This window comes from Cynara cardunculus (assembly GCF_001531365.2).
Source record: "Cynara cardunculus var. scolymus isolate 2C chromosome LG 8, CcrdV1, whole genome shotgun sequence".
Taxonomy (NCBI): domain Eukaryota; kingdom Viridiplantae; phylum Streptophyta; class Magnoliopsida; order Asterales; family Asteraceae; genus Cynara; species Cynara cardunculus.
This window is the reverse complement of record NC_037535.1, coordinates 24745333-24758946: the sequence shown is the minus strand read 5'-3', so window position 1 is coordinate 24758946 and position 13614 is coordinate 24745333. Positions and strand designations below refer to the sequence as shown.

General features: G+C 32.1%; 1 protein-coding gene across 1 annotated transcript; it reads right to left on the bottom strand.

Moving 5' to 3' along the window:
• Positions 1-4055: 4055 nt before the first annotated feature.
• LOC112517163 (gibberellin 3-beta-dioxygenase 1-like) lies at positions 4056-5525 on the bottom strand. Its single transcript, XM_025124513.1, has 2 exons — positions 5065-5525; positions 4056-4755 (listed from the first exon to the last, which is right to left on the bottom strand). The coding sequence occupies exons 1-2, from the start codon at positions 5523-5525 to the stop codon at positions 4137-4139; spliced, it is 1080 nt and encodes a 359-aa protein (XP_024980281.1). The 3' UTR covers positions 4056-4136.
• Between the last annotated feature and the right edge of the window lie 8089 nt (positions 5526-13614).

The following is a 13614-nucleotide window of genomic DNA, read 5'->3' as shown; positions in this document are numbered from 1 at the left end:
AACGCAAAATCAAGCAATACTCATTTCTAAACTAATATTATCTACTAGAACATTTTTTTTTAATATCATTGATTTGTTTCGTCATCAAAAACATCCTATGATATACTTTTGGTACATAGAATGACATCATTTGGGGTCACAAAGTCGATTTTTCTGATTTCTAATATGTAAATCAATGTAAATAAGTTGGTTTTCCATGTCATCTCATGTTAATGTTTTTAACACCATTTTAAACTTTTATACTAAGTTTTCGAATTTGGGAAGATTAATACCATTTAAAACTTTTATCATGTTTTCGAATTTGGGAAGATTAATACCATTTTAAACTTTTATATCATGTTTTCAAATTTGAGAAGATTAACACCATTTTAAACTTTTATATTACGTTTTCGAATTTGTGAATGAAACAAAACAATGAAAAAGAAAAAGAAAAAGAAAAGAAAAGAAGAAAAATAAAATTTTTTGTTTGTGTTTTTAATAGAGAAGAGAGAGGAAGGAAAAATAATTAAATAAAAATAAAATTTGATATAATTTTTTTCCTTTCCCTAAAAAAATCTCGAGAACAAAATACTTTTTTCCTCTCATTACTTTTCACTCTTTCCTACGTAAAAGAAGACTCAAGAACACAGGATTAAGATTAAAACAAATTTTTCTGGAATAATCGATTATATAAATTAAAAAACTCATGTTGGTGATAGTTTGAGATCTTATTCTTCTTTTAGAAATAAAATAATATATAAGATTTTTTACACTCAATATTAGATGATAAAAACAACTATGAAAAAACATATATAGTTTTATTATTCTAAATATAGATATAAGTTGTACCGTCTTATATGGTTGGTAATTTTTTCAAAAGATAAGGGTTTTCTTAGCTAATAACAACAAAATCTATCATATTCTAATATAAAAATAGACATCACGCGAGAATGGAACAATCAAAAGAGTCGATGAGAGATAAATTATGGAGAATATATCAAAGTTTAAAAAACAAGTAGTTTTAGACGTCGGTTTTAGATAAAAAAAACTTGGAAAAGCATTAAATAATAAATTATAATAAACGACAGATTAACCTTTTTAGGTATTTTTTTTCTCAAATATATTTAATTCACACATATTTGGGTCTTTAATAGTTAATGTAATACCAAAATCTTTTTTTGTCATATTTGATACTAAATTTTTAATATGTCTTCTATTTACTAATTTTTTTGAACTATTATTATATATATATATATATATATATTAAAAAAATTTGGGCCCCTAATTTTTATGGGCCCTAGGCGTACGCCCGGCCCGCCCTCCCTCAGGGACGGCCCTGATTGTTGCTGGTAGGGGTGCTCAAAAACCCGATCAACCCGACCAACCCAACCCAACCCAACGTAAAATAACCCAACCCAAAGCAACCCGATGTCTAATCGAGTTGTAAAATTGTCAAACCGTAGGTATTGGGTTGATATTGGGTTGATATTTTTTGAACCCAACCCAACCAGATGAACCCGATGAACTCGATATCCTTTTATTTCTTAGATTTAATATGATTGATGAATTTCTATTAATATATACATTAGACAATTACACTATCATGTATGCTTTTCATATACACATATTTTCAATCTATTCATATCTCTATATAACTCATTCAGTAACTGTGAACATATATATGTAAATTGAGAAAATTAACTAAATGTGATATACGTAAGAAATATGAATAAGTTGTATCAAAAGGTTGATGATGAAAAATAAAGTATGAGTAGAGAAATAACATATTCAAGGTTAGAAGAATATTTTAATATACCAAAGTATCAACCCGACCAACCCGTACGGGTTGGGTTGGGTTGGGTTGCACTTTGGTTTGGGTTGGGTTGAGTTAAGATTTTTCCAAACCATAAACATTGGGTTGGGTTGTTCAAATGTCCTCAACCCGATCAACCCAACCCATGAGCACCCCTAGTTGCTGGTAGTCAACTTTCTGCCCAAACATGTGAAACCCTATTTGTTACTGGTAATCAACTTTTTGCCCAAAATATATGGAACCCTAATTAGATTACTCTCCAACAGAACTACTGAAAAAAAAAAGAGAAAAGGGACGTTTCAGTCTGGTTGATGTAATAATTAATCTGACAGAACCGATAACAGTTCGAATAACAAACGTCAACGGGATCAGATTTTAGAGGTTGAAATCATAATTAGCATTTTGCCTCAATCCCCTTGGTTTAGTTGATGATGATTACAGGGAAGGGGACAAAGATTATGACTCCTTTTTGTCCACCAAAATTCATCATGTCGTTTCATGTAATAGTGTTTTGATTGATCCAAAAGTGATGAACAAAGAGTAAAAAATCCACTTGAAATCAAGATCAATAAAGTTAACATCATGAAATCACAGCAAATTTATAGCTAGGTGGGGCCTTCTAACATCAATTTTCAAAACCCTTTTCTCCGTTTTTACCATATGGAACAGCGTTACGATAAAATTGGGTTTATTGGACGTCAAATACATCTGGTATTTCAAATAGTAAGTTGTTTTACAGGACTTAATTAGAGGTCGTTTTACCAAGCTGTAACCACGTAAGAACTTACTCTGTGTGTCACTTAACCTTACTGAATGAGAATGACAAAAGACTGGGAATTTTACCTAGTAATTAAGAGGCGTAACAAGGGTCGAAATCTTACCTGATAAGCACTTACAGGGTAAAAGAGTTTTACCAATGTACAATCCATTCTGAGGACTGAGAATGGTATCTGATTAAACATGGGGTAAATGAACGGTTCCTAAGTTTATATGACCAAACCGTTGTGTCATAAGTAAATGTGTTACAATAAGTTGATAGGATATTTTTGAACGTTTAAATGAAATAAACCGTCATTTCAATTTTTTTTTATATAATGTATTTGTAGGACGCTAGTTAATATATAAAACAATGTATTTTTAAAAGTGTCATAAAAAACTTGTTAGAATGATCAAAAAACGTACAAAAATACCATGTTGTAACACTTTTACATATGACACGCAATTGTTTGATATTATAAACTTAAGTCGTATATATAAAACAATCTATTAGGGCACTTATCTAATTTGTAATACAAAAAAGCCAATTTTGTTGTAACGGATCGAACCCATAACGTTCTTGGATGGACAAAACGAACCAAACCCACTTTTGGATCTTGATTCTGTTAGGGAAAAAAGTCAGTCTTTTAGGACATTTACACATATTTTCCGTGTTACAGCACCAATTCTTTAAGTAGCGAATCGAACCGATAACGTTCTTGGATCGACCAAACGAATCAAACCCACTTTGGATCTTGATTCTTTTAAGTAAAAAAACACCAACTTGAAGAAGATGAACCAAATTTAAACTGTAAAAACTAACTCTTTTCCTTTCCTTTCCTTCCTTCCTTCCAAGAGGGAAGAAAGATGGTGTCATTGGCTAGAAATTAATTGCGAATCGAAAGTAGCCATATGCATGTGGGGTCTTCAATTACGAGTTGTGCCAAAATCGATCATTTATGGACGGACATACATACATACATATATATATATATATGTATGTATATATGTGTGTGTGTGTGTGAGATGGACAAATGCAAAGAGACAACCATGGCCTCACATTCTTTAAGTTTCAACTTGCTGCAGCTGTTACTTCAAATCTACTCCTATTTTGGAGGTTTTATTACACTTTTTTGGGTGTTTTCAACTGGGAATTATTAATAATGTTGATTTCAAGCATCTTTTTTCGACGAAAGTTTGGGATTGCTTATAAAAATAATTTATTGACTTGTTCCGGTATGGTACCGGTGATAAGCACTTTTGGGTGTTTGGATAAACAACTTATACCGATGTTAAACTGGTAATAAGGAGTTTTTAAAGACTTCTGACTTATAATAAGTTGATAAATGTTTTTATAGAAAAACATAAATATCCGGTTTAATCTTTTCTTCAATTCTTTGGGGGAGGATCTTCCTTCATATTCGGGGCACAAATGTGTCGGCCCATCTGTCGTTTATCTTCATACTTTAATGGATTCTTTCCATATAAAAACAAACCCTAAAACAGTAGCTTCTTTGTTTATACTATACCCTCCCATCTCCTTAACCTTCATACAACGTTATCTTTCTCTAAGAGTTTATACACGTTTTCAGCCAACTCGTACTCCGTTGTGGTCGTTGGAATCGACGAATCCGTTCAAGGGTGCGCATAAACGGACCGAAGATAATGCTTTGTTGAAGTGTTTCGCTTTCGTGCCAAGGTATTCGCTCCATGTGACAGGTCGGAAAAGAGGCGGGTGGATTTGGTCTGTGAGTTTGGATAGAGGTGAGATTTGGACATTTGATGGTGGTCCGTAAAGATAAGCGATGGATAGGCGGTGTTGGGTGCGGTTTACTACGGCTCGGTGAAGGACACTTGGGTATAAACCGTTGGATAGTATGTGAAGTAGGTCACCTACATTGACCACAAGTGCTCCAGGGATTGGAGGGACTGTGACCCATCCGGGTCCGTCCCTGTGAGCCTGGAGTCCACTTGTGTTGTTTTGATGAAGAATGGTTAAGAGGGTCGAATCGGTGTGAGCCGCTAGACCCATGGCTCGCTCTGGATCGGGACAAGCTGGGTAGGAGTTGAACTGTAAAGCTGGACATGAACCATTTGAGTTAGCCCATTGTACATCTTCCATTGTAACCCCTAATGATCCCAACATCAAACTCATGAGTTTTTCCGCTAATTTGTTCATTTCTTCGTTGTATTCTTCAATCAAATTACTGCAAAAATCGATCACAAAACAAATTCAATTTCGTATCCAGATGCATGCAACCGATCATGGACGATGATTCACTACAAGATAAATCGTTCTATAAGTTTACAGGACGTTTTTGGGCGTCTTAACAAGTTTTTTAGGGCACTTATAATACAGAACGTCACATTAACAATTTTACAGTACACTATTTGAAAAAAATGTCTTATAAGAACAACACAAATTAAGTCTTGTAAAACAGTTTAGAATTGGGTGGCGTCCTATAAACCGAATTTTAACTTGTTAAAATAAGAATAAAAATCGAATTAAACGTTACCAGAAGGTAGTATAACTCTTGGGCCATAGTTTACGAGCATGTTCATAAACCGATCCAATGATCGTAAACCCTTCGGACCACATAAGTTTCGGGAAAAACGAAGATATCCTCGCGACACCATAGCCAGAAACCCCGTCCGGAGCTCGAGCCGCTTTAAGTTTCTGCTGAATCGGAAGTGCAAACAGCTTTCTGCCTGCAGACTCCATATCTTGAAGAAGATTTGCAGGAACTCCATGATTGGTGATCTGAAACACACCCCAGGTCTTGCATGCATGGCCAACAAGTTTCATGGAGTTTGGATCTTGAAGATTGATAACTGGAACTGAATCTGGATTGCTGGAGGCTTTAGAAGGAGACCCATGATCTGGAGACAACCATGCATGTGATTCTGGTAATTCTTTCATGGAATTTAGGTCTAAATGTTTGTGATAGATGATGGGATGAGATTTGAAAGTATGCATGTTGAATGGTGTTTGAAGTTGTTTAGTGATGGTGATGAACACTTGTATGGGGAGAATGAAGAAGATATGGTGAGTGAAATGTGATTGTGTGAATGTATATAAAGGGATCAAGGTTCATATGGACAAAAATGGTGGGGTAACGAATAATCGTCGTCTTGTATCATATATGTATGTGTATATATATATATATATATATATATATATATATATATAATAAATGGTGTCTATTGTTAACCAAGCTAAGGTGATAATAACTTTATACATTGTCCCCAACAACAACAAAAATGGAGACATTTTTTGTAATCTTTATCTACCTGATGGCTCATAAAAAAAACTTCGAATTAACTTTGACCGCTATCACTTATTTACTAGGTAAAATTTTAATCTATTAAAACAGTATTGTATGCAACAATTTACTGGGTAAGTGCTAACCGTTGTAACAAATGTCTCGCTCGCTTACAAGGTAAGAATCTCGGTCATTGCGTTCAGTGTTTTACAGGTAAGATTCTTGGTTCTTGTTATATTTATGCAGTGAGGTAATGTGACTTGATAAGTGCTTATCCGGATAAACGTTTGGAAAACGGCCCTGGAATGCAGTTAGATGAAAGTGATACAACAACGAACTTAGGTTTATAAGATGTTAAAAATGTCGAAGACTGAACATGTTTTGTAAAAGTTAAATTTATATACAAGATCAAAGAGTTGTGTGTTTTATGTTAAAGTGTTACGATAGGTTTATATGAATTTTTTTGACATTTTAACAAGTTTTTTAAACACTTTTGAAATAATACGTTCTTATAGTTTTTTTTATATAATATTATTTGAAAAAAAATGTTGTATATAAAGATGTATTTTTATAGAGCATTTCTCAAAAGCGTCCTGTAATAATACTAATTATATGACATTTTTATTTTAAAAATGTTAAAAAAAAACTTGTTAAAAACCCAAAAACATCTATGAACTCATTGTAGCACGTTTACATAAACTTAAGTTCTATAAAGCAGTATATTCGGATATTTAAACTTTTTCAATGCTTTATAAACTCGATCAAACTTCATTCAACCAATCATAATTTTTCATATTTTTTTTGTTGTAATTATGAGAGGTTGATTAATCATTTTTATTGTGGATGGTGTTAATCACGAATATTATCATCTTCATTATATTAATTTTAAATAAACACATGAAACAATTTCATTAAAATTCTATAACCATATATGAAAACAACTTCATCTAAAAAAATATTATACGAAACAATTTCATAATATTAAACAATTTAATAAAACAAAATTATTAAATTAAACAATAAAATCGACAGATAAAGATGGTTTTCACAGTCTATACAAATATAGATAGTTTGCATTTGATCGTTCATACATATATATATATATATATATAAATAAATAAATAATTAATTAAATGGAAAGGACCAAATTGTCCTTATAGGAAGGGATGAAAGAAGAGTCTCTTTCTTGTTCATGTGGGCTTGTCTTGTCCTGAAGCAGAAACACATCTGTATATATGATTTGGTATTATAAGGCTAATTAGATTGTATGTCATTTTGTCATTTCATAACTATCTCCTCCTTTAATGCAACACCAACTTCATCTCTACCTCTAATTGTCCCTCTATATCTATATATCTATATATATATATATATATATATATATTCTTTCTTTAGGAACCCTCTTCACCTTTTGTCCCCCTTAATCATACCCCATTTCCATTAATTACCATACATAATTAACAACCCCAATTCAAGAAATCTTTAATTAATCAAGAAAAAACACCCCTTAATTAGTCTGGAATCAGTAATTAATTAGAATTAGATGCATATATAGTGATGTTAATTAATTGGTTTGACACTTCCAAAAACCTAGACTTGGATGTATATGGGACACTAATGGTTTTGATCTAGCTAATTCCATATGTTACTCACATGGTTAATGGGTCCTCCATTGTCTTTTGGTTGCATTCATGTTGCCTTCTTCTTCTTCCTAAGGTCCAATCCTGCATTTTGTTGTTTTTACTTGGAATCTAAGAATCTTACCTATATCCTCTACTGTACTGCTATAAAAGGTAAGGTCTGCATACATTTTATCTGCCTCTACACTTTACGACCTCTGTCTAGATTTACTGGTATTTATCGTATGTTTAAATATCCTAATAAACTGTTTTATAAGACTAAAAAGAATGTAAAAGTGTAACAATAAGTTGATAGAACTCCTTTATTAAGTGTCGTATCAAGTTTTTAGGATATTTTTGAAATAAAATGTGTTATTCATCTTTTGATATGTCGTTATTTGAAAAACGTTATAGTAGTCTTTTTGGAGTCTCAATCTTACTTTTTCTTCTTATTTCTGTCGTGTTGCATTCGTCGTATGTTAGTATACGTGCCCTACGTTTGTCTGTTCACAATCTTGCACAAGTTGGGGTTATTCATGGAAACAAACACTCTACTCTTTTGAGATATAGATTAGGTTTACATAAATCTCACCTTCCTCAGACCCTACTTTCGAGTGAGATTTTTACATGGGTCAATTTGGTTTTGGTTTGTTTTCTTATAAAATAAGTGTCCTATAAAAAATGTATTCATAACACACGTATTTCTCAAAAGTCTATTATAAAAAAAACACTTGGAAGATATGTTAGTTCAAAACCCAAATTTAAAAAAAAAAAAAAAAATACCTGTTAGGACGTCTAAAAGTGTTCACTACAACAATATTGGGTTTATAGGACACTTCTAATTTCTAAGTGTCCTAATAGACCTCTTTATAAGACTTAGTTTATAGGACCAAAAAATAAATCATCCTATCTAAAGGCGTTGTAATAAGTTTATATGACGTTTTTTGACGTCGTAATAAGTTTTTTAGAACATTTTTAATATAAATCGTCCCATTAGCAACTTTATAGGACGTTATTTGAAAAATTGTCATATAAAAACAAATGTCCTATAAAAAATTGAGTTTATAGAACACTTTCTAAAAAAATGTCCTATAAAGTTGCTAATGCGACACTTTGTATTAAAAATATCCTAAAAAACTTGTTAAGACGCCCAAAAACGTCATATAAACTTATTACAACACATTTAGATAGAATTTTGAGAGTGTTCTATAAACCCAATTTTGTTATAGTGGACAATTTGTATATTTGGCGTCCTTTGAAACAGATTTCATTCCAGTGTCGGTTTAGTTGGTTTGGTTAAAAAGATGTAAACACATCCAAATTAGGAACCAAGTGTTTGTGGAAAACATGAAGATGACTCTTGATGCTAGGAAGTGACTAAACATGGCTATTATGTATGCATTGAGATAAAGTGTATAGTATGGTCATCTTGTATTGCCAAATTTAGGGATTAATTATCCAAGTGAAAGTCTTTGATTGATTGGTGAAAAGTTGGAGTAAAAATTGCTTGGTTCATTGAAGGGAGACTAAATTTGTTGGGGTTTTGTTTTTTTTACCATAATTAATTAGGGTTTCATTATTATTATTATTATTATTATTATTATTATTATTATTATTATTATTTTGATTAAACTGGATATCCAACCCGTTATGTGAGTCGAATAATCTCAGGGCGACCACCTGCTTTGCAGATAGCCACAGAGTCTCCACATTTAAACCTCTGTGACCACAAGAGGATTTTTATTCGTGCTTACATTTGGACCTCCGTGGCCACAAAGGTTTCATTAATTAAGTAGGGAAATATACAATTTGATGTGTTAATAATGAAAGTTTTTGTCACACCCTAAAACCCTAATTTCTATTTTAATCGTGAAGATAAAAATACTGACTTGGACAGTTTTGTATTAGAAAGCATAGTGTTGGCTGTATTTTGATGTAGCGTTTGGTACGCAAACAGTGGTGGAGAAGGTGTTTGTGAGTAGGTTAAGATTAAATAAGTTGTCTGTATAGTGTTTGGTATGTTGGACAAGAAATGACACGTGTTAAAATGATTGGAATCGTCCCTATTAAATCTTGTTTAATGTTTTTATATACATGATGATATTTATAAATGACAAAGATCAAGTAATATTTAAATCATTAGTTTGTAAACATTCTTGCACATTTTTCATACACACACATATATATATATATATATATATATATATATATATATATATATATAAATTCAAGGAGGAATAAAAATTGTCTTGTGGCCACGGAGGTTTAGATGCAGTGACTCCGAGCTACCCGCAAAACAGGTGGTCATCCTGGGATTAGTCGGCTCGCATAGCATGTTGATATCCAGGTTAATCAATATATGTATGTGTGTGTGTAACTGTACAAAATTTGAATGAGATTGATGTATACGGGAAAAAATTATGTTACATTAGTTTGAATGACCCTTACGAATTGGTGGAGACGACGGCGGTGGTGGTGGTGGCCACAAGGAGAGGAGGTAGTGCATGGTGGTGGTAGAAGTGGTGGTGGTGTATGTAGTGGTACTTTGGTCGACGGTGGTGCAAGTCACTACTAGAATAATGAGTATTTTCGGCGGACGAAATCCGCCGGAAATATACCAGCGGGTTTCCGGGGGATTTCCGTGGGACAACAAAAAAGTCAACTTATGTTGACTTCCGTCGGTAAAATTATTCTGATAATATTTCCGGCGGAGTTCGTAATCAATTATTTTAGTCTTGTGTTTAAATCTAATTACAATAATTTACCGGCGGATATTTAATTATTTTTTTAAAAATTAAGATCCGCCGGAAAATAAATAAGAATTAATATTTATTTCAAAATTTTCCGGCAGATTTCCGCCGGTAATAAGTATTTCCGGCGGATTTCCAGCGGATATTGCCGCCGAAAATATTACCCTGTTTGGTAGTGAGTGGAAGTTGTAGCTGTAGTCGTAGTTATAGTATAGGTGGAAATGGTTGTGGAGGAGGTGGAATCGTGGAAGTGCTGGCTGTCGCCGGTGGTAATCGGTGGTCGGCGATGGTGGATGTGGAATTGGTAGCGATTTAGTTAGAGTTTTGTCACTATTTGAATGAAATATAATTTTAGCATCTAAGAAATTATATATAAATATTATTATAAAATATAATTTCAGAATAATTGTTAAAATTAAAATGAAGAAAATTGATATTTTTGTGATTTTGTTTTCATAAAAAATGGCCCCAAAAGAATTTCAAAAACAAATAAATAAGGATAAAAAAAGATTTCACATTTGGGAAAATCTCTAAACTCTATTTTGGAAGACATGACAACGTAGATTAAGGGTTGGGTTTCGGTGAAAATAAAAGTAAATGTAAGAATTGTAAACAAGGATCTTCACCAACGGATGCACATTAGGAAGAGATGCACCCTGTCGATCTTCGTATCAAGCGCTATTCATGAGTGGGTCTGAATTTAAAGGTGATCAATGGTCCAGATCACTTCTTACGCTTTTCAGTTTAACTTTCATTCTCGCACGATCCTTCATCTGTAGGTTGATTGTTATCTTCTTCCTTTACATGCATTAATGTAAGGAGCCCAGATCATTTGTAAACCACTTATAAGTATAGAACCATATGAACTAATCAATTGAGATCATTTATTATGATCAATGTTTTATATTAGAAGACAACTGAGATATTAATTGAATCAAATATTCATTATACTAGATGAATGGTTGAGATTGGTTTGTATGATTTTTACTAATGGTTGTGTTTGTAAATGCAACCAGCTCTTGATATATATAGAGAGAAGATCATACACACACATACACATACATATATATATATATATATATATATATATATATAGAGAGAGAGAGAGAAAGAGAGAGAGAGATCGTTTCAAATGCAACTCATCGTATTTGTACAACCAATGCAACCCAATAAATTGAGATATTTATGGAAAAGATGAGAGTTCATTTATTATGATTTGAATATTTATGGAAGATGAATAAGGTTCATTAATTATGATCAGTACTTTATATTAAGAAACAATCAAAACTTTTATGAAATCACATATTTATCAAATTAAATGGACGGTTGAGATTGAGTTGTATTGGTTGTATAAATGTAAAGGATTGTATAATAACCCACCTCTCACTCTCTCTTTCTCTCTCTCTCTCTCTCTCTCTCTCTATATATATATATATAGAGAGAGAGAGAGAGACAGACAGACTTAGGATCATGTAAGACCAAAGGTTTTTCATGAGACCCGTAAGATCAATTTTCAACCATTGGATTAGATCTACAATATGACAATCTAAACATTCATAAACGTCACGAGACTTCTCAATAATCATAAAATTGCCACTGTGCAACTTTAGATCATTAGCTTATAAAGTTGATCAATGTACATAAATTGGTCTTACGGGTCTCACGAAAAATCTTTAGCTTCACGTGAACCCAACCTTATGGGTTGGGTTCACGTAAGTTAGCCTGTTTTCGTGAGACCACATTTTTATACTCTAAACTTCACTACAAAACTCTGTGAATGTAAAAAAAAATAGAACTTTCACAGCAAAGACACTATGAAGGTTACCTTTACAGCGTTTTTCTGTGAAGTTTCAAGTATAAAAAAGTGGTTTCATGGGTTTCCAAAAACAGATTGGTCGTCTCATGTGAACCCAATCCTATATAATATATATATATATATATATATATATATATATATATGAATAATTGGATATCTAAAATTCAGTGAAAGGCAGAAAAAAATAAAAAAAAATGATAATATATGTATGTGGGGAGTCGACCTTTGAGGCATCCCAAGTGTTTAAGAGATTTGGCAACTAAACTCGAAGCCTTAACTTCTACCTTCCAATTCTCCATTCATGTTGGGATCCATTCATCATAACTCTCACTCTCACTCTCTTTCTCTTTGCGATGAAGATTGCCTTTTCACCAAGATAATCTTTTCTAATCCATTCCTTTTCTCAAACATACCATTTATATATATATATATATATATATATATATATATATATATATATATATATATATATATATATAGGGTTGGGTTCACGTGAGACCAGCCTGTTTTCGTGAGACCCGTGAGACCACGTTTTTACACGTTTTATATAATATTGTTTTTGATGAAACTGTTTCATATATGGTTATGAAATTGTTTCATAAATACTTATAAATTTTTAATGAAACTGTTTCATGTATTTCTCTAAAATTAATATAATGAAGATGATATTATTCATGATTAACACCCTCCACAATGAAAATGATTAATCAATCTTTCATAATTACAAAAAAAAAATTATGATTGGTTGAATGAGGTTTATACAGTTTATAACATGTTTTGTAAATTAAACCTCCTCTATATAGATATAGATACATATATGCATATTTATATATAATAAATATCCTACAAATCAAGACATAAAAAAACAATATTATTGCAAAGTTGTCGATGTTAAAGCAATAATTCTATCATGTAGAGTTGTCCACAAAGAAAAAGATTCCCCTTTCGTTTAACATTTGTTTTAAGGAAACATGTTGATATTTAAATTGTCTTGAAATATAAATTATTATATAAATTTCTTAATCAAATGTTATCATCTTTAAAATATTGTTTCACAATCACAAGGGTGGTGCATGATTGGTTTAAGTTTGGCTCCAAATGTCAAAAGTACCTGAAGGTCTCAAGTTCAAATCCAAGGAGGAATAAAAATCTCCATGTGGCCACGAAGGTTCAACTCCGGGCTATCTGCAAAGTAGGTGGTCGTCATGGGATTAGTCAGCTCCCGCTATGATATCCGGTTTAATAAAAAAAAAATATTGTTTCACATATGTTTGTATTTATATTGTAAAAAAGAAAATACGTAGGGGTATAAAAAAAATCCGAAACCAAATAACTCAACCAAACCAAAACGGTTTCGGGTTATTTGGTTTGTGGGTTAAACGGTTTAGTTAACCAGATAAGGTAACTTTCGGCTTCAGTTATTTTTTTTACCATATCAGTTAAGTTGAATAGCAAATTATACTTAGTTTGAGCATGTATAAAATTAATATTACGTGAATTGATTTATCTTTAAAAATTTGACATTCGAGTGGGGCTTTTCCCTCCACACTGCTCAACGGAACTGCACCACTGAATACATGTGAATGTTTGTTTGTGCACGTTGTGAAACAGATAATAT

Excerpts from the sequence above, each read along its gene's own strand:
- LOC112517163 (XM_025124513.1), bottom strand. The coding sequence starts at position 5,525 with ATGCATACTTTCAAATCTCATCCCATCATCTATCACAAACATTTAGAC. Across the intron at positions 4,756-5,064 it reads AAGAGTTATACTACCTTCTG|TAATTTGATTGAAGAATACA; the intron begins GTAACGTTTAAT and ends CGATTTTTGCAG.